This window comes from Odontesthes bonariensis, chromosome 4, assembly GCF_027942865.1.
Source record: "Odontesthes bonariensis isolate fOdoBon6 chromosome 4, fOdoBon6.hap1, whole genome shotgun sequence".
NCBI lineage: Eukaryota > Metazoa > Chordata > Actinopteri > Atheriniformes > Atherinopsidae > Odontesthes > Odontesthes bonariensis.
Window position 1 is genome coordinate 853120 of NC_134509.1, and position 25935 is coordinate 879054.

Genomic DNA, 25935 nt, shown 5'->3' on the forward strand with positions numbered 1-25935 from the left:
TAGGATCCCAACTCTAGGATCCCAACTCTAGGTTCCCAACTCCAGGATCCCAACTCAAGGATCCCAACTCTAGTATCCCAACTCAAGGATCCCAACTCTAGGATCCCAACTCTAGTATCCCAACTCTAGGATCCCAACTCTAGGATCCCAACTCAAGGATCCCAACTTTAGGATCCCAACTCAAGGATCCCAACTCTAGGATCCCAACTCAAGGTTCCCAACTCTAGGATCCCAACTCAAGGATCCCAACTCTAGGATCCCAACTCTAGGATCCCAACTCAAGGATCCCAACTCTAGGATGCCAACTCTAGGATCCCAACTCTAGGATCCCAACTAAGGGATCCCAACTCTAGGATCCCAACTCTAGGATCCCAACTCTAGGATCCCAACTCAAGGATCCCAACTCTAGGATGCCAACTCTAGGATCCCAACTCTAGGATCCCAACTAAGGGATCCCAACTCTAGGATCCCAACTCTAGGATCCCAACTCTAGGATCCCAACTCAAGGATCCCAACTCTAGGATGCCAACTCTAGGATCCCAACTCTAGGATCCCAAGTCAAGGATCCCAACTCTAGGATCCCAACTCTAGGATCCCAACTCTAGGATCACAACTTTAGGATCACAACTCTAGGATCCCAACTCAAGGATCCCAACTCTAGGATCCCAACTCTAGGATCCCAACTCTAGGATCCCAACTCTAGGATCCCAACTCTAGGTTCCCAACAAGCCAACACTTACTTAAGTCAAATCCTAAATCAAGGGTCAGGTCTATCCCTGCTGCCATTGGGAGAGAGGCGGGGCACACCCTGGCTGTGTTCGAAACCTCATACTGCATACTGCATACTGCATACTGCATGCTACATACTGCATGCTACATACTGCATGCTACATACTGCATGCTACATACTGCATGCTATATACTACATACTGCATACTACATACTGCATACTACATACTTCGTACTGCATACTACATACTGCATGCTACATACTACGTACTGCATACTGCATACTACATACTGCATGCTACATACTACGTACTGCATACTACATACCGTATGCTACATACTACATACTACATACTGCATGCTACATACTACATACTACATACTACATACCGTATGCTACATACTACATACTACATACCGCTTGCTACATACTACATACTACATACCGCATGCTACAAACTACATACTACATACCGCATGCTACATACTACATACTACATACCGCATGCTACATACTACATACTGCATACTGCATACTACATACTGCATACTACATACTTCATACTGCATAGTACATACTACATACTACATACTGCATACCGTATGCTACATACTGCATACTACATACTGCATACTACATACTACATACTATATACTGCATACTGCATACTGCATACTACATACTGCATACTACATACTGCATACCGTATGCTACATACTGCATACTAGATACTACATACTATATACTACATACTGCATACTGCATACTACATACTTCATACTGCATACTAAATACTGCATACTATATACTGCATACTGCATACTACATACTTCCATATTACATACTACACACTACATACTACATACTGCATACTACATACTGCATACTACATACTTCCATACTACATACTTCATACTACATACTGCATACTACATACTTCCATACTACATACTAAATACTTCATACTTCCATACTACATACTACATACTACATAGTCATCGATCAGACAGTATTCAGAGCGTTTACCCACAATGCATCTCGCTCCTGCCCGAGCCGAAATCAGCCGGCCTGAAGCTGATTTCTCTTAAGCTCTAAACTCTGTAAACTTTAGCAACATTTGAAACATTTTCAGGAGAGAAAGTAGTCGTTTAGATCCCCAACGTGTCGAAAACCTGACAAAATACCGGCTATTTACAATTTTGTTCCCACGAATTCGGCGCTACTAATGCTAGCCGCAGTGAGCTAACGCACTTCCTGTTATTTTCACAAAATAAAATACCCGTTGCCTTTTATCATAGGGAAAGCCATTACCATACAATTGGTGCTTTTGTTCTGAAAACAGGAAGTGAACCTACCCTCGTTGTAGCTAGCTTGAAACTGCCGTTTTGACAGGAAATGACGATCGGCGACGTCACGTTACGTTGCATCTTGGGTAGTTTGAGTATGAGTAGTAACCTCATGATGCATACCCAACATTTCAGAGAATCTAGTATGCATCCGGGAACTTCTTGCTAACTCAAACTCGCATACTAACTCAGAAAGTTAGTAGGAGAAGTAGGAGAAGTATGCGGTTTGGAACACAGCCCCTCACCCCCTGGGGTTCTGAGGTCATACCTGGCATCCTGTAAAAGAGCCGCTCGCCGGTGCCGTCGTTGGTCTGCAGGAAGCGGCTGTCCACGGACCAGTCCAGGTGGGTGATGAAGGAGGTGGAGCGGCTGCACTCGCCCACCTTCTTATAGCGCTGAGCCACGGCGTAGACGTCCACCAGCCCGTCGTTCGATCCCACCGCCAAGAAGGAGCCGTCTGGAGAATACTTCAGCTCGTGGATGACCTCCTTTCTGTCCTTGATGTGCACAACCTCCGTCATGTCCCTGCAGAAGACGAGTCAAAGCAGCTTCAGGCTAAGGGTGTGTTCGAAACCGCATACTTCTCCTACTACTCCTACTAACTTTAACATTTTTTTAAGGTCCCGGATGCATACTAGATTCTCCTAAATGTTGGGTATGCCTCATGAGGTTACTACTCATACACAAACTACCCCAGATGCAACGTAACGTGACGTCGCCGATCGTCATTTCCTGTCAGAACGGCAGTTTCAAGCTAGCTACAACGAGGGTAGGTTCACTTCCTGTTTTCAAAACAAAAGCACCAATTGTATGGTAATGGCTTTCCCTATGATAAAAGGCAACGGGTATTTTATTTTGTGAGAATAACCGGAAGTGCGTTGCTCACTGCGGCTAGCTCACTGCGGCTAGCTTTAGTAGCGCCGAATTCGTGGGAACAAAATTGTAAACAGCCGGTATTTTGTCAGGTTTTCAAAACGTTGGGGATCTAAACGACTACTTTCTCACCTGAAAATGTTTCAAATGTTGCTAAAGTTTACAGAGTTTAAAGCTTAAGAGAAATCAGCTTCAGGCCGGCACATTTGTGCTCAGGCAGGAGCGAGATGCTTTGTGGGTAAACGCTCTGCATACTGTCTGATCGATCAGTATGTAGTATGTAGTATGCAGTATGCAGTATGTAGTATGCAGTATGTAGTATGTAGTATGCAGTATGCAGTATGTAGTATGTAGCATGTAGCATGCAGTATGCAGTATGCAGTATGTAGTATGTAGCATGCAGTATGTAGTATGTAATATGTAGTATGCAGTATGTAGTATGCAGTATGTAGTATGCAGTATGTAGTATGCAGTATGTAGTATGTAGTATGCAGTATGTAGTGTGCAGTATGCAGTATGCAGTATGTAGCATGTAGTATGTAGTATGCAGTATGTAGTATGTAGTATGCAGTATGCAGTGTGCAGTATGTAGCATGTAGTATGTAGTATGCAGTATGTAGTATGTAGTATGCAGTATGTAGTATGTAATATGCAGTATGCAGTGTGCAGTATGTAGCATGTAGTATGTAGTATGCAGTATGTAGTATGTAGTATGCAGTATGTAGCATGTAGTATGTAGTATGCAGTATGTAGTATGTAGTATGTAGCATGCAGTATGTAGTATGTAATATGTAGTATGCAGTATGTAGTGTGCAGTATGCAGTATGTAGTATGCAGTATGCAGTGTGCAGTATGTAGCATGTAGTATGTAGTATGCAGTATGTAGTATGTAGTATGTAGTATGCAGTATGTAGTATGTAATATGCAGTATGTAGTATGTAGCATGTAGCATGCAGTATGCAGTGTGCAGTATGTAGCATGTAGTATGTAGTATGCAGTATGTAGTATGTAGTATGCAGTATGTAGTATGTAATATGCAGTATGCAGTGTGCAGTATGTAGCATGTAGTATGTAGTATGCAGTATGTAGTATGTAGTATGCAGTATGTAGCATGTAGTATGTAGTATGCAGTATGTAGCATGTAGTATGTAGTATGCAGTATGTAGTATGTAGTATGTAGCATGCAGTATGTAGTATGTAATATGTAGTATGCAGTATGTAGTGTGCAGTATGCAGTATGTAGTATGCAGTATGCAGTGTGCAGTATGTAGCATATAGTATGTAGTATGCAGTATGTAGTATGTAGTATGTAGTATGCAGTATGTAGTATGTAATATGCAGTATGTAGTATGTAGCATGTAGCATGCAGTATGCAGTATGTAGTATGTAGCATGTAGCATGCAGTATGCAGTATGTAGTATGTAGTATGCAGTATGCAGTATGTAGTATGTAGTATGCAGTATGTAGTATGTAGCATGTAGCATGCAGTATGCAGTATGTAGTATGCAGTATGCAGTATGTAGCATGTAGCATGTAGTATGCAGTATGTAGTATGTAGTATGCAGTATGCAGTATGTAGTATGCAGTATGTAGTGTGCAGTATGCAGTATGTAGTATGCAGTATGCAGTGTGCAGTATGTAGCATGTAGTATGTAGTATGCAGTATGTAGCATGTAGCATGTAGTATGCAGTATGCAGTATGTAGTATGTAGCATGTAGCATGCAGTATGCAGTATGTAGTATGCAGTATGTAGTATGCAGTATGTAGTATGCAGTATGTAGTATGTAGTATGCAGTATGTAGTGTGCAGTATGCAGTATGTAGTATGCAGTATGCAGTGTGCAGTATGTAGCATGTAGTATGTAGTATGCAGTATGTAGCATGCAGTATGTAGTATGTAGTATGCAGTATGCAGTATGTAGCATGTAGTATGCAGTATGCAGTATGTAGCATGTAGCATGTAGCATGCAGTATGCAGTATGTAGTATGCAGTATGTAGTATGCAGTATGTAGTATGTAGCATGTAGCATGCAGTATGCAGTATGTAGTATGTAGCATGTAGCATGCAGTATGCAGTATGTAGTATGCAGTATGTAGTATGCAGTATGCAGTATGTAGTATGCAGTATGTAGTATGCAGTATGTAGTATGTAGCATGTAGCATGCAGTATGCAGTATGTAGTATGCAGTATGTAGTATGCAGTATGTAGTGTGCAGTATGCAGTATGTAGTATGCAGTATGCAGTGTGCAGTATGTAGCATGTAGTATGTAGTATGCAGTATGTAGCATGTAGCATGTAGTATGTAGTATGTAGTATGCAGTATGCAGTATGTAGCATGTAGTATGTAGTATGCAGTATGTAGCATGTAGTATGTAGTATGTAGTATGCAGAATGTAGCATGTAGTATGTAGTATGTAGTATGCAGTATGTAGCATGTAGTATGTAGTATGCAGTATGTAGTATGCAGTATGTAGCATGTAGTATGTAGTATGCAGTATGCAGTATGTAGCATGTAGTATGTAGTATGCAGTATGCAGTATGTAGCATGTAGTATGTAGTATGTAGTATGCAGAATGTAGCATGTAGTATGTAGTATGCAGTATGTAGCATGTAGTATGTAGTATGTAGTATGCAGTATGTAGTATGTAGCATGTAGTATGTAGTATGCAGTATGTAGCATGTAGTATGTAGTATGTAGCATGTAGTATGTAGTATGCAGTATGCAGTATGTAGCATGTAGTATGTAGTATGCAGTATGTAGTATGTAGCATGCAGTATGTAGTATGCAGTATGTAGTATGTAGTATGTAGTATGCAGTATGCAGTATGTAGTATGTAGTATGTAGTATGCAGTATGCAGTATGTAGCATGTAGTATGTAGTATGCAGTATGTAGCATGTAGTATGTAGTATGTAGCATGTAGTATGTAGTATGCAATATGCAGTATGTAGCATGTAGTATGTAGTATGTAGTATGTAGTATGTAGTATGCAATATGCAGTATGTAGCATGTAGTATGTAGTATGCAGTATGCAGTATGTAGTATGTAGTATGTAGTATGCAGTATGCAGTATGTAGCATGTAGTATGTAGTATGCAGTATGCAGTATGTAGCATGTAGTATGTAGTATGCAGTATGTAGCATGTAGTATGTAGTATGTAGCATGTAGTATGTAGTATGCAATATGCAGTATGTAGCATGTAGTATGTAGTATGTAGTATGCAGTATGTAGTATGTAGCATGTAGTATGTAGTATGCAGTATGTAGTATGTAGTATGTTGTATGCAGTATGCAGTATGTAGTATGCAGTATGTAGTATGTAGTATGCAGTATGTAGTATGTAGCATATAGTATGTAGTATGCAGTATGTAGCATGTAGTATGTAGTATGTAGCATGTAGTATGTAGTATGCAATATGCAGTATGTAGCATGTAGTATGTAGTATGTAGCATGTAGTATGTAGTATGCAATATGCAGTATGTAGTATGTAGTATGTAGTATGCAGTATGCAGTATGTAGTATGTAGTATGTAGTATGCAGTATGCAGTATGTAGCATGTAGTATGTAGTATGCAGTATGTAGCATGTAGTATGTAGTATGTAGCATGTAGTATGTAGTATGCAATATGCAGTATGTAGCATGTAGTATGTAGTATGTAGTATGCAGTATGTAGTATGTAGCATGTAGTATGTAGTATGCAGTATGTAGTATGTAGTATGTTGTATGCAGTATGCAGTATGTAGTATGCAGTATGTAGTATGTAGTATGCAGTATGTAGTATGTAGCATATAGTATGTAGTATGCAGTATGTAGTATGTAGCATGTAGTATGTAGTATGTAGTATGTAGTATGCAGTATGTAGTATGTAGCATGTAGTATGTAGTATGCAGTATGTAGTATGTAGTATGTTGTATGCAGTATGCAGTATGTAGTATGCAGTATGTAGTATGTAGTATGCAGTATGTAGTATGTAGCATATAGTATGTAGTATGTAGTATGTAGTATGTAGCATATAGTATGTAGTATGCAGTATGTAGTATGTAGTATGTAGTATGTAGTATACACAGTCTAGATCTACAAGCATCGGATCGCTGACACCTGTAGCTGTATCCTAGCAACAAAAGGAGGTCACCTGACTCGCAACACGGTGAAGGAACCATCTTTCATGCCCAGAGCGAGCTGAGAGCCGTCATTGTTGAAGGAAACGCTCCGCACGGACTCCTCCATGTTGCAGCGAGCCAGCAGGGTGTGGTCGGGGAGACTCCAGAGCCTGAGACAGGTGAGACAGACAGGTGAGAGAGACAGGTGAGGACAGAACAGGTGAGACAGACAGGTGAGGACAGAACAGGTGAGGACAGAACAGGTGAGGACAGACAGGTGAAGACAGAACAGGTGAGGATAGAACAGGTGAGACAGACAGGTGAGGACAGAACAGGTGAGGACAGAACAGGTGAGGACAGAACAGGTGAGGACAGACAGGTGAGGATAGAACAGGTGAGGACAGAACAGGTGAGGACAGACAGGTGAGGATAGAACAGGTGAGGACAGAACAGGTGAGGACAGACAGGTGAGGATAGAACAGGTGAGGACAGACAGGTGAGACAGACAGGTGAGGACAGACAGGTGAGGATAGAACAGGTGAGGACAGACAGGTGAGGACAGACAGGTGAGGACAGAACAGGTGAGGACAGACAGGTGAGAGAGACAGGTGAGGACAGAACAGGTGAGACAGACAGGTGAGGATAGAACAGCTGAGGACAGACAAGTGAGGACAGACAGGTGAGGACAGAACAGGTGAGGACAGACAGGTGAGGATAGAACAGGTGAGGACAGAACAGGTGAGACAGACAGGTGAGGACAGAACAGGTGAGGACAGAACAGGTGAGGACAGACAGGTGAGGATAGAACAGGTGAGGACAGACAGGTGAGGACAGAACAGGTGAGGACAGACAGGTGAGGATAGAACAGGTGAGGACAGACAGGTGAGGACAGACAGGTGAGGACAGAACAGGTGAGGACAGACAGGTGAGAGAGACAGGTGAGGACAGAACAGGTGAGACAGACAGGTGAGGATAGAACAGCTGAGGACAGACAAGTGAGGACAGACAGGTGAGGACAGAACAGGTGAGGACAGACAGGTGAGGATAGAACAGGTGAGGACAGAACAGGTGAGGATAGAACAGGTGAGGACAGAACAGGTGAGGACAGAACAGGTGAGGATAGAACAGGTGAGGACAGACAGGTGAGGACAGAACAGGTGAGGATTGAACAGGTGAGGACAGACAGGTGAGGACAGAACAGGTGAGGATAGAACAGGTGAGGACAGAACATGTGAGGACAGACAGGTGAGGACAGACAGGTGAGGACAGAACAGGTGAGGATAGAACAGGTGAGACAGACAGGTGAGGACAGAACAGGTGAGACAGACAGGTGAGGACAGAACAGGTGAGGACAGAACAGGTGAGGACAGAACATGTGAGGACAGACAGGTGAGGACAGACAGGTGAGGACAGAACAGGTGAGGATAGAACAGGTGAGACAGACAGGTGAGGACAGAACAGGTGAGACAGACAGGTGAGGACAGAACAGTTGAGGACAGAACAGGTGAGGACAGAACAGGTGAGACAGAACAGGTGAGACAGACAGGTGAGACAGACAGAACAGTTGAGACAGACAGGTGAGGACAGAACAGTTGAGGACAGAACAGGTGAGGACAGAACAGTTGAGGACAGACAGGTGAGGACAGAACAGGTGAGACAGAACAGGTGAGACAGACAGGTGAGGACAGAACAGTTGAGGACAGAACAGGTGAGGACAGACAAGTGAGAGAGACAGGTGAGAGAGACAGGTGAGAGAGACAGGTGAGGACAGAACAGGTGAGACAGACAGGTGAGGACAGAACAGGTGAGACAGAACAGGTGAGACAGACAGGTGAGGACAGAACAGGTGAGGACAGAACAGGTGAGGACAGAACAGGTGAGGACAGACAGGTGAGGATAGAACAGGTGAGGACAGAACAGGTGAGGACAGACAGGTGAGGATAGAACAGGTGAGGACAGAACAGGTGAGGACAGACAGGTGAGGATAGAACAGGTGAGGACAGACAGGTGAGACAGACAGGTGAGGACAGACAGGTGAGGATAGAACAGGTGAGGACAGACAGGTGAGGACAGACAGGTGAGGACAGAACAGGTGAGGACAGACAGGTGAGAGAGACAGGTGAGGACAGAACAGGTGAGACAGACAGGTGAGGATAGAACAGCTGAGGACAGACAAGTGAGGACAGACAGGTGAGGACAGAACAGGTGAGGACAGACAGGTGAGGATAGAACAGGTGAGGACAGAACAGGTGAGACAGACAGGTGAGGACAGAACAGGTGAGGACAGAACAGGTGAGGACAGACAGGTGAGGATAGAACAGGTGAGGACAGACAGGTGAGGACAGAACAGGTGAGGACAGACAGGTGAGGATAGAACAGGTGAGGACAGACAGGTGAGGACAGACAGGTGAGGACAGAACAGGTGAGGACAGACAGGTGAGAGAGACAGGTGAGGACAGAACAGGTGAGACAGACAGGTGAGGATAGAACAGCTGAGGACAGACAAGTGAGGACAGACAGGTGAGGACAGAACAGGTGAGGACAGACAGGTGAGGATAGAACAGGTGAGGACAGAACAGGTGAGGATAGAACAGGTGAGGACAGAACAGGTGAGGACAGAACAGGTGAGGATAGAACAGGTGAGGACAGACAGGTGAGGACAGAACAGGTGAGGATTGAACAGGTGAGGACAGACAGGTGAGGACAGAACAGGTGAGGATAGAACAGGTGAGGACAGAACATGTGAGGACAGACAGGTGAGGACAGACAGGTGAGGACAGAACAGGTGAGGATAGAACAGGTGAGACAGACAGGTGAGGACAGAACAGGTGAGACAGACAGGTGAGGACAGAACAGGTGAGGACAGAACAGGTGAGGACAGAACATGTGAGGACAGACAGGTGAGGACAGACAGGTGAGGACAGAACAGGTGAGGATAGAACAGGTGAGACAGACAGGTGAGGACAGAACAGGTGAGACAGACAGGTGAGGACAGAACAGTTGAGGACAGAACAGGTGAGGACAGAACAGGTGAGACAGAACAGGTGAGACAGACAGGTGAGACAGACAGAACAGTTGAGACAGACAGGTGAGGACAGAACAGTTGAGGACAGAACAGGTGAGGACAGAACAGTTGAGGACAGACAGGTGAGGACAGAACAGGTGAGACAGAACAGGTGAGACAGACAGGTGAGGACAGAACAGTTGAGGACAGAACAGGTGAGGACAGACAAGTGAGAGAGACAGGTGAGAGAGACAGGTGAGAGAGACAGGTGAGGACAGAACAGGTGAGACAGACAGGTGAGGACAGAACAGGTGAGACAGAACAGGTGAGACAGACAGGTGAGGACAGAACAGTTGAGGACAGAACAGGTGAGGACAGACAAGTGAGAGAGACAGGTGAGAGAGACAGGTGAGGACAGAACAGTTGAGGACAGAACAGGTGAGGACAGACAGGTGAGAGAGACAGGTGAGACAGACAGGTGAGGACAGAACAGTTGAGGACAGAACAGGTGAGGACAGAACAGGTGAGACAGACAGGTGAGGACAGAACAGTTGAGGACAAAACAGGTGAGGACAGACAGGTGAGAGAGACAGGTGAGGACAGAACAGGTGAGACAGACAGGTGAGGACAGAACAGGTGAGGACAGAACAGGTGAGGACAGACAGGTGAGGACAGAACAGGTGAGGACAGAACAGGTGAGGACAGACAGGTGAGGACAGAACAGGTGAGGACAGAACAGGTGAGGACAGACAGGTGAGGACAGAACAGGTGAGGACAGAACAGGTGAGGACAGACAGGCGAGGACAGAAAAGGTGAGGATAGAACAGGTGAGGACAGACAGGTGAGGACAGAACAGGTGAGACAGAACAGGTGAGAACAGACAGGTGAGGACAGAACAGTTGAGGACAGAACAGGTGAGGACAGACAGGTGAGAGAGACAGGTGAGGACAGAACAGGTGAGACAGAACAGGTGAGGATAGAACAGTTGAGGACAGAACAGGTGAGGACAGACAGGTGAGAGAGACAGGTGAGGACAGAACAGCTGAGACAGAACAGGTGAGGACAGAACAGGTGAGGACAGACAGGTGAGGACAGAACAGGTGAGACAGAACAGGTGAGGACAGAACAGGTGAGGACAGAACAGGTGAGGATAGACAGATGAGGACAGAACAGGTGAGGACAGACAGGTGAGGACAGAACAGGAGAGGACAGAACAGGACAGAAGAGGTGAGGACAGAACAGGTGAGGACAGAACAGGTGAGGACAGACAGGTGAGGACAGAACAGGTGAGGACAGACAGGTGAGGACAGACAGGTGAGGACAGACAGGTGAGGACAGAACAGGTGAGGACAGACAGGTGAGGACAGAACAGGTGAGGACAGACAGATGAGGACAGAACAGGTGAGGACAGAACAGGTGAGGACAGACAGGTGAGGACAGAACAGGTGAGGACAGAACAGGAGAGGACAGACAGGTGAGGACAGAACAGGTGAGGACAGACAGGTGAGGACAGACAGGTGAGGACAGAACAGGTGAGGACAGAACAGGAGAGGACAGAACAGGACAGAACAGGTGAGGACAGAACAGGTGAGGACAGACAGGTGAGGATAGACAGGTGAGGACAGAACAGGTGAGGACAGAACAGGAGAGGACAGAACAGGTGAGGACAGAACAGGTGAGGACAGACAGGTGAGGACAGAACAGGTGAGGACAGACAGGTGAGGACAGACAGGTGAGGACAGAACAGGTGAGGACAGACAGGTGAGGACAGAACAGGTGAGGACAGAACAGGAGAGGACAGACAGGTGAGGACAGAACAGGTGAGGACAGACAGGTGAGGACAGACAGGTGAGGACAGACAGGTGAGGACAGAACAGGTGAGGACAGAACAGGAGAGGACAGAACAGGACAGAACAGGTGAGGACAGAACAGGTGAGGACAGACAGGTGAGGACAGAACAGGTGAGGACAGAACAGGAGAGGACAGAACAGGTGAGGACAGACAGGTGAGGACAGAACAGGTGAGGACAGACAGGTGAGGACAGACAGATGAGGACAGAACAGGTGAGGACAGAACAGGTGAGGACAGAACAGGTGAGGACAGACAGGTGAGGACAGAACAGGTGAGGACAGACAGGTGAGGACAGACAGATGAGGACAGAACAGGTGAGGACAGACAGGTGAGGACAGAACAGGTGAGGACAGACAGATGAGGACAGAACAGGTGAGGACAGACAGGTGAGGACAGACAGGTGAGGACAGACAGGTGAGGACAGAACAGGTGAGACAGAACAGGTGAGGACAGACAGGTGAGGACAGAACAGGTGAGGACAGACAGGTGAGGACAGACAGGTGAGGACAGAACAGGTGAGACAGAACAGGTGAGGACAGAACAGGTGAGGACAGACAGGTGAGGACAGAACAGGTGAGACAGAACAGGTGAGGACAGACAGGTGAGGACAGACAGGTGAGGACAGAACAGGTGAGACAGAACAGGTGAGGACAGAACAGGTGAGGACAGACAGGTGAGGACAGAACAGGTGAGACAGAACAGGTGAGGACAGACAGGTGAGGACAGAACAGGTGAGGACAGACAGGTGAGGACAGACAGGTGAGGACAGAACAGGTGAGACAGAACAGGTGAGGACAGAACAGGTGAGGACAGACAGGTGAGGACAGAACAGGTGAGGACAGAACAGGTGAGGACAGAACAGGTGAGGACAGACAGGTGAGGACAGGTGTGGGGGGGTTCAGACCCACCTGACTGAGCGGTCGTCGCTCCCGGTTACGGCCACCGGCTGTTTGGGATGCAGGTCCAGCGCCCACAGCTCGCCCTCGCTGTGTCCCTGCATCAGCAGGACCGGTTTGTCCCGGTCTCGGACCATCACCTCAAAGATCTCGCTGTCCTGCGTCCCGGCCAGAATCCGGTCGGCTTTCCAGCAGACGCTTCGGATGGACAGACCTGAAAGAAAGAAACAGCCGCATGCTGGACCCGGCGCACCAAACAAGCAGAACCGGGGAAAGGCGGGTCGGGTTCACACCTTTGTAGCCCTGCTCGGCCTCTCTCAGGTCGATCTTGGTGATGGGTTTGAAGTCCACGTCCCAGAGTCTGATGCAGCCGTCTCGTCCTCCGGTGGCGAATCCTTCCTCGCAGGCGTGCATGCTGAAGATCCCGGCCTGCACACAAACAGCACATGCACAGGGTTCTGGGTTCTGAGGCGCTCCGGTGGCCCAGCAGCCCGAGTGTTGGGGTTCATCGTGAGTAGGGATGGGAATTGATAAGATTTTTACGATTCCAATTCCATTTTCGATTCTGCTTAACGATTCGGTTCTTTGTCGGTTCCCTTATGGATTCTCATTTGGAGAAAAAGGACAACAAACCGGTCGATCAGCATCAACTTTGTTTAGTTTAGAAGTAACACGAGTCGTGACCTCACAAACCCAACAGCGGTGAGGTCCACATTGGTCTATCCTGGCCTGGGTAATTTAACTCTTCCTGCTCTGGTGAAAGGAGAAGCTGGAGGTAGAGGTGAACTGGGGGTAGTACCACCAGCCTCTGGCTCTGAGCCAGTCAGGCTCTGTCTCTCATGATTTCATCTAAATGTAATGCCTGAGAAGGCATTCATTTAACCTTAACCGTTACTAACAGCAGCTTTTACAATCAGGCAAATGCTGCTAACATGATAGGCAGTGTTAGTTAGTCAGTTAGTGACCTGCAGTGTTAGCCGAGGACATGCTAACGTTGCTAACGTTGCTAACGTTGCTGGGTTCAGATTCACCAACGTTAGTCCGGAGCAGATCGAAAACGCGACATTCATTCATAGTTATTGCATGTTGGTAGTATTTCCTCCCTTTGGTGAAATATTCACTTTGCAAGTTGCCCTGTTGTCGTCTTTTTTAGGGATGTGGAACCAAACTTTGGAGCGTTTGTACCGCTTGGGCGCCATGTTTACTGTTGGCTGCTGGCTGCGCTGGACTCGCCACGCAACGCTGCGTGGTGACGTCATTCGCGCCCACTGGGATCGATAAGGGAATCGTTTGCAAAATCACCAAACGATTCCAAGGAATTGAAACACTGGAAACTTGTTCTCAAGAAGAACCGGTTTTGGATTCCCATCCCTAATCGTGAGTGTTCGTACCCCGTGCGCTGCCTGTACGGTTCGGATCAGCGTGATTCCTTTCCACACGTAGATGTCTCCGTTCAGAGCTCCGGAGTAGGTCAGCTCGTCTCTGGCTGCAGACACGCACAGGATGGTCTGCAGGTCGCCCGTCTTCCCAAAGATGCCTCGCTTTGGAGTCAGAGCGTTCCCGCAAAGGGTCCAGAACTGCAGGAAAGAGGAGCACAAACAGGAAGTCACCCGGTGCCTCTCAGTGCTGCCGGGGCACAAAACACAAGCTGAGAGGGTAATAAAATGGTGGGTGACTCATCCATCCTGTGGCTCTGGTGATGGGGTCTCACCTTGATGTGTTTGACTCCACAGCTGACCACCCGGCTGGACTGTAACGGATCCCAGCAAATGTCAAAGATCTGCATGAATAGCAAAATCAGAGTTAGGACGCTCCTACAAACCGGCCGTGAAACTGTAAAGTAACATCAGAGAGTCTGTCAGATTCATCTGCTCTCTGTCACCCCCTACGTTTGTGGGATGAAACAGCACCGTCACCACGTAAAGAGGCCACAAAGACACCATCAGAAGCCCACAAATAATACTGTTTCTTTAACCGATGAACAGTCGTACCCTGTCTGAGTGTCCGGTCGCCGTGGCGAGCACTCGACCTCGTCTCCAGTCCCAAACACACACCGTGTTCTTGGCGTCCAGACCGACTGAGGCCAGTCGCTATGAAACAACAGAAGCAGAAAACAGAAATAAACATATAAACCATGGAAACCAGCGGATAAAAGGATGCTGCCAGTCCTGAAATGACTGCTGGGTCAGAGTTACATTCACATCCGACATGCTGGAATGCCTCAGGGCAGCGTCCAGGGGCCTTCTGTGTTTTACATGTTTCTTATTTTTTCTTTGTCAGTTTGTTACTGTTTTTCTAGATTTAAATTATTTTATATATATATATTATATAAAATATATAAAAAATATCAAATAATATAAAAATAAATATAAAAATAAAATTTTATACATTTTTATATATTTAATATAAAAATAAAATATATAAAAACATAAAATAATTTCAATCTAGAAAAACGGTAACAAACTGACAAAGAAAAAATAATAAACATGTAAAATTTTATAGATTAAATTCCTTTGTCTGAAGGAAACACTTTCAGATGAATGTTAACAGAAGGAAACTTTGTGTCTTTTCTCAGGTTTGATGAAGCTAACACTTTCTACTTGATCTAAACATTTGTTCAGAAATTTGGCAGCATGAAATACATTTGAATTTCAGCTAATTATGGGGGCCAATGTCGAAGGCAGACACACATATTACTCTTGTGTATACTTAATATTATTTTTCCGTTTCCACCCTATATTTTGACGGTTTGCTATTACGTTTGGCTCTCATTAGTCGAAAGGAATTCCGTCAAAATGGGAAAAAGTGGGAAAATTCTGCCAAAAACTACCCTATTTTAGAGGCCTTATAACTCAGCCATACAGCATCACACAGACCTCATTCAAAGTTTATATGTGACAGGAGACTCTCAGCTTTAACTGAACCAAAGGGTTTGTGGATACATTATACAGCTTTGGCACAACGGCAGTTTACATTTCAGATCCTCACTGTAATTTTGATACTGTACCAATTCCTCGAACAAATGTCTCTCATGTCAAAAATATCTGCCCGATCTGGATAAATTTTACTTCAAAACGTAGGCATTTTTGTCCTCTTTCACCCAAACTCACACTCATTGAGCTCTGCCACACATATTTCTTACAAATTGCCTCTGAGCCCAGAGGTCGCCTCTCCATTTCCATTATAAATGCCTAAGTCATCAAATTCAGATGAAAAATGATTTTAAAACTGCCATAAAAAACGAGCCACACATAGTAGCCGAATGAAAATTACACCGCTGGCTTCTGCCGTCTCTTGGGGCGCTGACGGTTCAAGAATTATTCGGATACGACTTTTACTTTTCGAACAGCGACCGTTTGTTCGAGACAGTCGAGTGCAGTCAAAGTTATAGTGCAATTTTAAGAAGCCATAGTGAGCGTACATGTCAGAGACACAGACGAGCCGCACCTGCTCCTGTTACCGGGGCAACGCCTTGTTAGCCTGCTCTGTTCTAAGACTGCTTTTGAGGGCAGAGCCAAGATGGCTGCCCTGTTATAACAGCTTCATGTTATACATCTGATCTGCTTTTCTCCTTTAAACTGATAGTGAGGGGAAGGTTGAAAATACCCACAATGCAATGGGAAAACGCATTGAGAAGCACTTACCGAGGCCATTTTGAAAATGCCATAAAAGCTGTATTTTAAACAGGACCTTGATAAAAATGACACAGCTGTCTTCAGCAGACCTGTCTTAGGAATTTTGGGACTCACAGAGGAGCAAAATTAAAATAATGCAGCGTCGCTATAATTTGTCCGAATTTGTACGAATTAATATTTGCATGGAAGCATGATCTGAAAAGAGGAACACACCGATGACGACCCTCCAAACCAGATGGTGTGAACAGCTGTAAAAACACCACTGAAAAAGAGTTGTTGTTCCTGTTGATCCCGGGTCCGTTGGTCCCCGTTTCACTCAAATGTAACTCTTGTCCCGGACATTTTGAAACCTTTTTCTGATCCAGTTAACCGGTGTGGTCTCACCTGTCCGTCCGAGTCGAAGGCGAGGCAGGCGATTCCATGGGTGTGGACGTCCCTGAGGATGGAGACGGTCTGCATGGCGTACGTGTCCCAGATACAGATGTAGGGGTCTTTGCCCACCTGACCCGTCGCCACCTGGATCTTATCTGGATGGATCGCCAGACTGAGACACAGAAAAACAGTTTTTATTGGAATTATTGGAGCTGACTAGCCGCCATAAACGGGTCAAAGTCCTGAGAAGAACTCGTTGTCTACTCACTGCCATCACATGGCAGACATGTTTTATTTGAATTACATCTTGAATTAAGAGAGTTAGGGTTCTTCATATTCTGTTAGGTTCTGTCTTCTTATTCAAAATGTTCCAATTAATTGATTCGTAAGAAATGAAACTAAACTGTATCGTGACGGCAATTATTGAGAAATCCAACAAACATAATTTACCAGAGAAAAAAACAGTTTTGGTTCAGATCTTTGGGGCTTTCAACGTGTCGACCAGGTGATGGTGATGGGGAAAAGGTGGAGGTAGATGGGGCACGGGGGGGTCTGAATGGAAACCAGTGTGTCAGCACTAATGAGGACTGAGTCCTGATGAAGAACCAGATAAACTAACAGAGATGAACACCAGTTCTTGGCCACTCAAACATAAGGACGACTGGTTCAACATAAGGACGAGAAGCAAAACGCTTTATTTTTTAAACCCCAGCCAACTAGCCGGACTACCTTCATCAACACCAAAACGAGGCTGGAACTCTGCTCACAGGACGCAGCAGGGGGTAAGAAGATGTTCAGAAATGATGTTGCTAATCCCGTGTTAGCATGCATTAGCATCCCGTCATACAGCTTCATGTCAGAAGAGGCGAACTATCCCTTTACTGTTTTTTTTTCCTTCAAACTTTTGACAGACCTCACCTGATGATGTCATCATTGTGTCCTAGGAAAAACTTCTGGGAGTGTTCTCGGGTGTTGTAGACCACGCCCACCCCAGCCACGAAGTACACCACCTCCTTTCCCGCGGTGTAGTACAGGTTGTTTCTGCATTGGTGTCCTCTGTAGCCGTGGATCCACTCCAGTCTCAGCTGGCACCGCGGCGCCGTTTTATCCGACATGTCGGCTCAAATCCACAAACTCGGCATCCAAGGACTGAGTTAGTGTTCTGAGCAGGTTCAGTCCATTACTGTAGTCCCTTTTACGGAGCAAAGTTCTCCCATAATTCTACAGTGTTGCCTTAGAGCTGCCTCATGATGTAAGCCAAGTAAGAAAAGCTCAGTTTGAGCCGAGGTTCATAGAGCTGAACGATGTCCTAGGTTCATAGAGCTGAACGACATCCTAGGTTCATAGAGCTGAACGACATCCTAGGTTCATAGAGCTGAACGACGTCCTAGGTTCATAGAGCTGAACGACATCCTAGTTTCATAGAGCTGAACGATGTCCTAGGTTCATAGAGCTGAACGACATCCTAGGTTCATAGAGCTGAAGGGTGTCCTAGGTTCATAGAGCTGAACGACGTCCTAGGTTCATAGAGCTGAACGACATCCTAGTTTCATAGAGCTGAACGGTGTCCTAGGTTCATAGAGCTGAACGATGTCCTAGGTTCACAGAGCTGAACGACGTCCTAGGTTCACAGAGCTGAACGACGTCCTAGGTTCACAGAGCTGAACGATGTCCGAGGCTCATAGAGCTGAAGGACGTCCTAGGTTCATAGAGCTGAACGATGTCCGAGGCTCATAGAGCTGAAGGATGTCCTAGGTTCACAGAGCTGAAGGACGTCCTAGGTTCACAGAGCTGAACGATGTCCTAGGTTCACAGAGCTGAACGACGTCCTAGGTTCACAGAGCTGAAGGGTGTCCTAGGTTCACAGAGCTGAAGGATGTCCTAGGTTCACAGAGCTGAACGATGTCCTAGGTTCATAGAGCTGAAGGACGTCCTAGGTTCATAGAGCTGAACGATGTCCGAGGCTCATAGAGCTGAAGGATGTCCTAGGTTCACAGAGCTGAACGATGTCCTAGGTTCATAGAGCTGAAGGACGTCCTAGGTTCATAGAGCTGAACGATGTCCGAGGCTCATAGAGCTGAAGGATGTCCTAGGTTCATAGAGCTGAAGGGTGTCCTAGGTTCACAGAGCTGAACGATGTCCTAGGTTCACAGAGCTGAACGATGTCCTAGGTTCACAGAGCTGAACGACGTCCTAGGTTCACAGAGCTGAAGGACGTCCTAGGTTCACAGAGCTGAAGGATGTCCTAGGTTCATAGAGCTGAACGATGTCCTAGGTTCACAGAGCTGAACGATGTCCTAGGTTCAGAGCTGAACGATAACTTAACATATAATCCAAAGGTGTCTGTTGATGAAAAACTGCAGACTGTCCCTTTAATTCCTGGATTCACCATTGAATTCGTGAAGCTGGTGAATTGATTACAAACTATAAAATGACATATGGCGAAAATAAAACCCGTTTTCCATCATCTTAGATGCAGAAACTGAATAAAAAACTTTGTTTCTGACACCAGAACCGGACATATGAAATACTGATGATGTTGGAGGAATATTTCCCCTTTTAATTATGTCATCATTTAAATATAAAATCAGTGCAAATCTGCTGACAAACCCTGGAACTAAGATAATCCAGTGTGTGGTGCGGTTGGTGTAATTAAATGATCTCAGGTCTGCTGATGAACGGATCAGCGGCTCGTCTTAATGACGTCGGTCCGGACCGGAGCATCCTCAGCGGGCTGCGAGCCGCGGATCAGCCCGGAAGGTCACGGCTGGATGACCGAGGTTCCGTTCAGAAAAAACACATTTATTCCCACCGACGGTCGGTCCGAAGCCCGAAATCACAGAAAATCCCTCCGCCGTCTGTGCGCCGTTTCCAGCTGAAATCCGGAGATTACGGCACCGATTTGATCCCCGTCGGTTCCCGTCCGAACCCCGAACCGGCACCGGATCCGGGACCGGCTGCACCCGCTGCGGCAGCGCGGAGGAAGGAGCACCCGAGGCGGATCCCCGGCCCGCGAACAGCTCGGGAAAAACCGTGAAAACGCTGATGAAAAGTGGAAATATTAACGGGAATCCCAGAGATCAGCGAGCAGAGTCAAGAGGAAACTCTGCGGGAGCACTTCCGGTGGAGTCCTTCAGAATAAGAGTCTGTCAGAATAAAGCGGCCCGGGGAAAAACCTCAGCAAAAATGCAGCTTTACGTTTCATATCAACGCGTTTTCTTTGTGTTAATGTGTTTTTACTGCTCTTATTCAGTCTGAGTCAGCTTATACTAAACGTGTTAAATAAGTGCATAAATAAGTGTTAATTAAGTGCATAAATAAGTGTTAAATAAATACTTAAATAAGTGTTAAGTGCATAAATAAGTGTTAATTAAATGCTTAAATAAGTGTTAAATAAGAGTTAATTAAGTGTTAATTAAGTGCATAAATAAGTGTTAAATAAATACTTAAATAAGTGTTAAATAAATGCTTAAATAAGTGTTAAATAAGAGTTAATTAAGTGCATAAATAAGTGTTAAATAAGTGTTAATTAAGTGCATAAATAAGTGTTAAATAAATACTTAAATAAGTGTTAAATAAATGCTTAAATAAGTGTTCAATAAGAGTTAATTAAGTGCATAAATAAGTGTTAAATAAATACTTAAATAAGTGTTAATTAAGTGTTAAATAAGATAAGTGTTAATTAAGTGTTAAATAAGTGTTAAGTAAGTTAATTAAGAGCTTAAACACAGGAAACTGAGGCTGACTTCCTGCTGGAACAGGATGATTCTTCTTCTTATGAAACAGGAATAAAACATTTTAATTCTTTTACACCAACAGTTGGACGTTAAAATGAAAGTGTTTTTCTTTAAAGGACCCAGAATTCAGATGAGATAAATGTTCAGGTGTCCACGGTGACGTCATCTTATGTTGAAGGGAGCTGCCTGTACTTCCGGTCTGCCCCGCGCTCACCTGTGAAAGCTTTCAGCTCAGGTGGCGGCTTCATCAGCTCTGCGCCCGTCCCCGCGGTGCATGCTGGGAGATGCAGTTATACTCCCTGAGAAGGTGTCAGAGCTGACGTCACATTAGAGCTACTGCTGGTGCTGAGGCCGAAACAGGAAAGGTAAAGAAAAATAAATCTAAACAAATAAAGATTAAATAAATTAAATAAAACCAAATTTTAAAATGATAAATAAAAAAGTAAGAAAATGACTAAAAATAAAGAAAAAGAAATAGAAATGAATTTTAAAATAAAATAAAGGAAATATAAACTGAGAACAAAACAAAAACATAAGTCAATTGTAATAAAAGTTTATAAAAACAACAAATATATAAAATAAAATAATCATAAAACAAAAGAAAGATAATATAAAAGAACAAATAAATAAAAATACATAAAGAAATAAAATAAAACGGATCAATAAAAAGAGTAATAAATTAATTTGGAAAAAAAAGAATAAATGAAATAAAACCAATATATAAAATGATTAATAAAAAAGTAAGAAAATTACTAAGAATAAAGAAAAACAAATAGAAATTAATTTAAAAATAAAATAAAGGAAATATAAACTAAGAACAAAACAAAAACATAAATCAACTGTAATAAACGTTTATAAAAACAACAAATATAAAGTAAGGAAAACTGAAAAATAAAATAATTATAAAACAAAAGAAAGATAATATAAAAGAACAATTAAATAAATACATAAAGAAATTAAATAAAACAGATCAATAAAGAGTAATAAATTAATTCGTCAAACAAAAGAATAAATAAATTAAATAAAACCAATATATAAAATGATAAATAAAAAAAGTAAGAAAATGACTAAAAATAAAGAAAAACAAATAGAAATTAATCAAAAAAATTAAATAAAGGAAATATAAACTGAGAACAAAACAAAAACATAAATCGGTTGTAAAAAAAGTTTATAAAAACAATTGTAAAAAACAAAAGAAAAAAATATAAAACAAATAAATAAATAAATAAATAAAACAGATCAATAAAAAGAGTAAGACAAAGTAAGAAAATTACTAAAAATAGAGAAAAACAAATAGAAATTAATTTGGAAATAAAATAAAGGAAATATAAATACATAAAATATCAAACAAAAGTAGAATAAAGTGAATAAAATCAAAACCGAAGCTAAGATATTATGTTGAATCATCATCATAGAGAAGAAAGAGACGGGAAGCGGTAAAGTTTAAAAGCTTTAATGACATCGCACATATCTGACAGAGAGCTTTAAAGTCTACAGGTGCAGGTTCATACATGAGGAAAGCTTCAGGATCTAACTTCGGTTTAAATATTCAGCTTCTTCTTCTTCTTCATTCCTATAGATGCAGTTCTGATTGTGCAGTAAGATGGCGGTAACTTCCATACATGTCGGTACGATAGATAAATGGTGAGCAACACGAGTATCAAAGAGCAGAAAATCAGAGCGTAGCGGAGCAAGCGACCTTCATCCGGAACGGGCGCCTTCACGTGTTCAGGGTTCCCGCCAGGCTCCGCCCCCTCGGGAGAACCCGGAAGTCTCAGAGGAGAACCCGGGAGAACCCGGAAGTCTCAGAGGAGAACCCGGGAGAACCCGGAAGAACCCGGGAGTCTCAGAGGAGAACCCGGAAATCTCAGGTGAGAACCCGGAAGAACCCGGAAGTCTCATCCCGGAAGTCTCAGAGGAGAACCCGGAAATCTCAGGGGAGAACCCGGAAGAACCCGGAAGTCTCAGAGGAGAACCCGGAAATCTCAGGGGAGAACCCGGGAGAACCCGGAAGTCTCAGAGGAGAACCCGGAAGAACCCGGAAGTCTCAGAGGAGAACCCGGGAGAACCCGGAAGAACCCGGAAGTCTCAGAGGAGAACCCGGAAGAACCCGGAAGTCTCAGAGGAGAACCCGGGAGAACCCGGGAGAACCCGGAAGTCTCAGGGGAGAACCCGGAAGAACCCGGAAGTCTCAGAGGAGAACCCGGGAGAACCCGGGAGAACCCGGAAGTCTCAGGGGAGAACCCGGAAATCTCATCCAGGAAGTCTCAGAGGAGAACCCGGGAGAACCCGGAAGTCTCAGGTGAGAACCCGGAAGAACCCGGGAGTCTCAGGGGAGAACCCGGAAATCTCATCCAGGAAGTCTCAGAGGAGAACCCGGGAGAACCCGGAAGTCTCAGGGGAGAACCCGGAAGAACCCGGAAGTCTCAGGGGAGAACCCGGAAATCTCATCCAGGAAGTCTCAGAGGAGAACCCGGGAGAACCCGGAAGTCTCAGGGGAGAACCCGGAAGAACCCGGAAGTCTCATCCCGGAAGTCTCAGAGGAGAACCCGGGAGAACCCGGAAGAACCCGGAAGTCTCAGGGGAGTTTAAGACGAAGCATGCAGGTGGACGTTTGTACACGGCGCTGCTGGTCAGACGTGACCGGCAGGAAAACGGCGGCAGAAGCGGCGAAAAACCCGGAAATGACACAAAGTAAAAGCACTGTTGGTCCAAATTTCTCAGCGGCAGAACCACGGTGAACCTCTCAGAACCGAGGAAATAAAAACAACAACAACAACAACAGAAGAAAGTATGAAAGTAAACAGTGTTGAAAAAATAAGGTGGTCCCCGCCGATGATGTCATCGGTGACATCACAAAGTAACGCACTCGTAGTGTTCAACGTGAGCTGCTGACCACACAAACAAACAAACAAACAAACAAACGACCCGACACTGCGCTTTCTTTCTCAGCTGTCCGCCATTGGCTGTGCGCTGGTGACATCAGCAGTGATGTCATCAGGGGTGATGTCACCAGCAGCTGAGTCTACGCCGCGGGTCGTTTCAGGAACCGATCGGAAGCGAGAAAGTCTGACTTTGTATACGCAAGACGGTTCAGATCAGGACGGTTCAGACGGGAGTTTGGAGGTTTAGAACCCAGAAACATTCAAATCAAAGCTGGTCCGGGTTCAGAACCGCAGCAGCCGGCTGAGAAAGCGGGTCGGGTCTTCTTCTTCTTCTACTGCTTCTTCTTGCTGAACAGGCTGAAGCGCTTCTCCTTGTCCTTCTCCTTGTCCTTCTCTCTCTTGCCGGGACTCGACTCGGTGGTGAGGGTGACGGTGGCGGGCAGCGTCTGAGCTCGCCCCGACGCCGGCGTGCCGGGGTTGCTTCCCTGGACGTCGGAGCGGTCTGCGGCGGTGGCGTTCAGGATGGCCTGGATCCAGGTGCTCATTTCCTCCTGCAGAGGGGACACGGGTCAGAGAGGTTTAGGGATTCTGGGTCAGAATCAATCGGTTTCAATCGGACTGACGTGTTTACGTGTGTTTAAAAGTCTGGATTCAATCGGACTGACGCGTTTACAAGTCCGGATTCAATCGGACTGATGCGTTTACAAGTCCGGTTTCAATCGGACTGACGTCTTTACATGTGTTTAAACGTCCGTTTTCACTCGGACCGACACGTTTACGTGTGTTTAAACGTCCGTTTTCAATCGGACTGACGCGTTTCCGTGTGTTTAAACGTCCGTTTTCAATCGGACCGAGGCGTTTACGTGTGTTTAAACGTCCGTTTTCAATCGGACTGACGCGTTTACATGTGTTTAAACGTCCGTTTTCAATCGAAACGACGCGTTTACGTGTGTTTAAACGTCCGTTTTCAATCGGACTGAACGCGTTTACGTGTGTTTAAACGTCCGTTTTCAATCGGACTGACGCGTTTACGTGTGTTTAAACGTCCGTTTTCAATCGGACTGACGTGTTTACGTGTGTTTAAACGTCCGTTTTCAATCGGACCGACGCGTTTACGTGTGTTTAAACGTCCGTTTTCAATCGGACTGACGTCTTTACGTGTGTTTAAACGTCCGTTTTCACTCGGACCGACACGTTTACATGTGTTTAAACGTCCGTTGTCAATCGGACTGACGCGTTTCCGTGTGTTTAAACGTCCGTTTTCAATCGGACCGACGCGTTTACGTGTGTTTAAACGTCCGTTTTCAATCGGACCGACGCATTTACGTGTGTTTAAACGTCCGTTTTCAATCGGACTGACGCGTTTACGTGTGTTTAAACGTCCGTTTTCAATCGGACTGACGTGTTTACATGTGTTTAAACGTCCGTTTTCAATCGGACCGACGCGTTTACGTGTGTTTAAACGTCCGTTTTCAATCGGACTGACGTGTTTACGTGTGTTTAAAAGTCTGGATTCAATCGGACTGACGCGTTTACAAGTCCGGATTCAATCGGACTGATGCGTTTACAAGTCCGGTTTCAATCGGACTGACGTCTTTACATGTGTTTAAACGTCCGTTTTCACTCGGACCGACACGTTTACGTGTGTTTAAACGTCCGTTTTCAATCAGACCGAGGCGTTTACGTGTGTTTAAACGTCCGTTTTCAATCGGACTGACGCGTTTACATGTGTTTAAACGTCCGTTTTCAATCAAAACGACGCGTTTACGTGTGTTTAAACGTCCGTTTTCAATCGGACTGACGCGTTTACGTGTGTTTAAACGTCCGTTTTCAATCGGACTGACGCGTTTCCGTGTGTTTAAACGTCCGTTTTCAATCGGACCGAGGCGTTTACGTGTGTTTAAACGTCCGTTTTCAATCGGACCGACGCGTTTACGTGTGTTTAAACGTCCGTTTTCAATCGGACTGACGCGTTTACATGTGTTTAAACGTCCGTTTTCAATCGAAACGACGCGTTTACGTGTGTTTAAACGTCCGTTTTCAATCGGACTGAACGCGTTTACGTGTGTTTAAACGTCCGTTTTCAATCGGACTGACGCGTTTACGTGTGTTTAAACGTCCGTTTTCAATCGGACTGACGTGTTTACGTGTGTTTAAACGTCCGTTTTCAATCGGACCGACGCGTTTACGTGTGTTTAAACGTCCGTTTTCAATCGGACTGACGTCTTTACGTGTGTTTAAACGTCCGTTTTCACTCGGACCGACACGTTTACATGTGTTTAAACGTCCGTTTTCAATCGGACTGACGCGTTTCCGTGTGTTTAAACGTCCGTTTTCAATCGGACCGACGCGTTTACGTGTGTTTAAACGTCCGTTTTCAATCGGACCGACGCGTTTACGTGTGTTTAAACGTCCGTTTTCAATCGGACTGACGCGTTTACGTGTGTTTAAACGTCCGTTTTCAATCGGACTGACGTGTTTACATGTGTTTAAACGTCCGTTTTCAA

General features: G+C 45.1%; 2 protein-coding genes across 7 annotated transcripts in view; both read right to left on the reverse strand.

Annotated features, from left to right (window-relative positions):
* LOC142378174 (echinoderm microtubule-associated protein-like 6) overlaps positions 1-19911 on the reverse strand; it is a 63459-nt gene extending 43548 nt beyond the window's left edge. For 3 of the 4 annotated variants that reach the window (XM_075462415.1, XM_075462414.1, XM_075462413.1), the window contains exons 1-9: positions 17725-19911; positions 16819-16978; positions 14791-14889; positions 14511-14579; positions 14191-14376; positions 13093-13228; positions 12812-13013; positions 7081-7218; positions 2345-2601 (exon numbers count right to left, since the gene is read on the reverse strand). In XM_075462415.1, the coding sequence (XP_075318530.1) occupies positions 2345-2601; positions 7081-7218; positions 12812-13013; positions 13093-13228; positions 14191-14376; positions 14511-14579; positions 14791-14889; positions 16819-16978; positions 17725-17921 (1444 nt within the window). In that variant the 5' untranslated portion in view covers positions 17922-19911. Of the gene's footprint in view, positions 1-2344; positions 2602-7080; positions 7219-12811; positions 13014-13092; positions 13229-14190; positions 14377-14510; positions 14580-14790; positions 14890-16818; positions 16979-17719 lie in introns of all 4 variants that reach the window. The other variant, XM_075462416.1, reaches the window with a different exon arrangement.
* A 2069-nt stretch (positions 19912-21980) lies between these two features.
* LOC142378173 (spectrin beta chain, non-erythrocytic 1) overlaps positions 21981-25935 on the reverse strand; it is a 95151-nt gene continuing 91196 nt past the window's right edge. For all 3 annotated transcript variants that reach the window (XM_075462411.1, XM_075462410.1, XM_075462412.1), the window contains one exon: positions 21981-23979. In XM_075462411.1, coding sequence (XP_075318526.1) covers positions 23761-23979 — 219 coding nt within the window. In that variant the 3' untranslated portion in view covers positions 21981-23760. The remainder of the gene's footprint in view (positions 23980-25935) is intronic.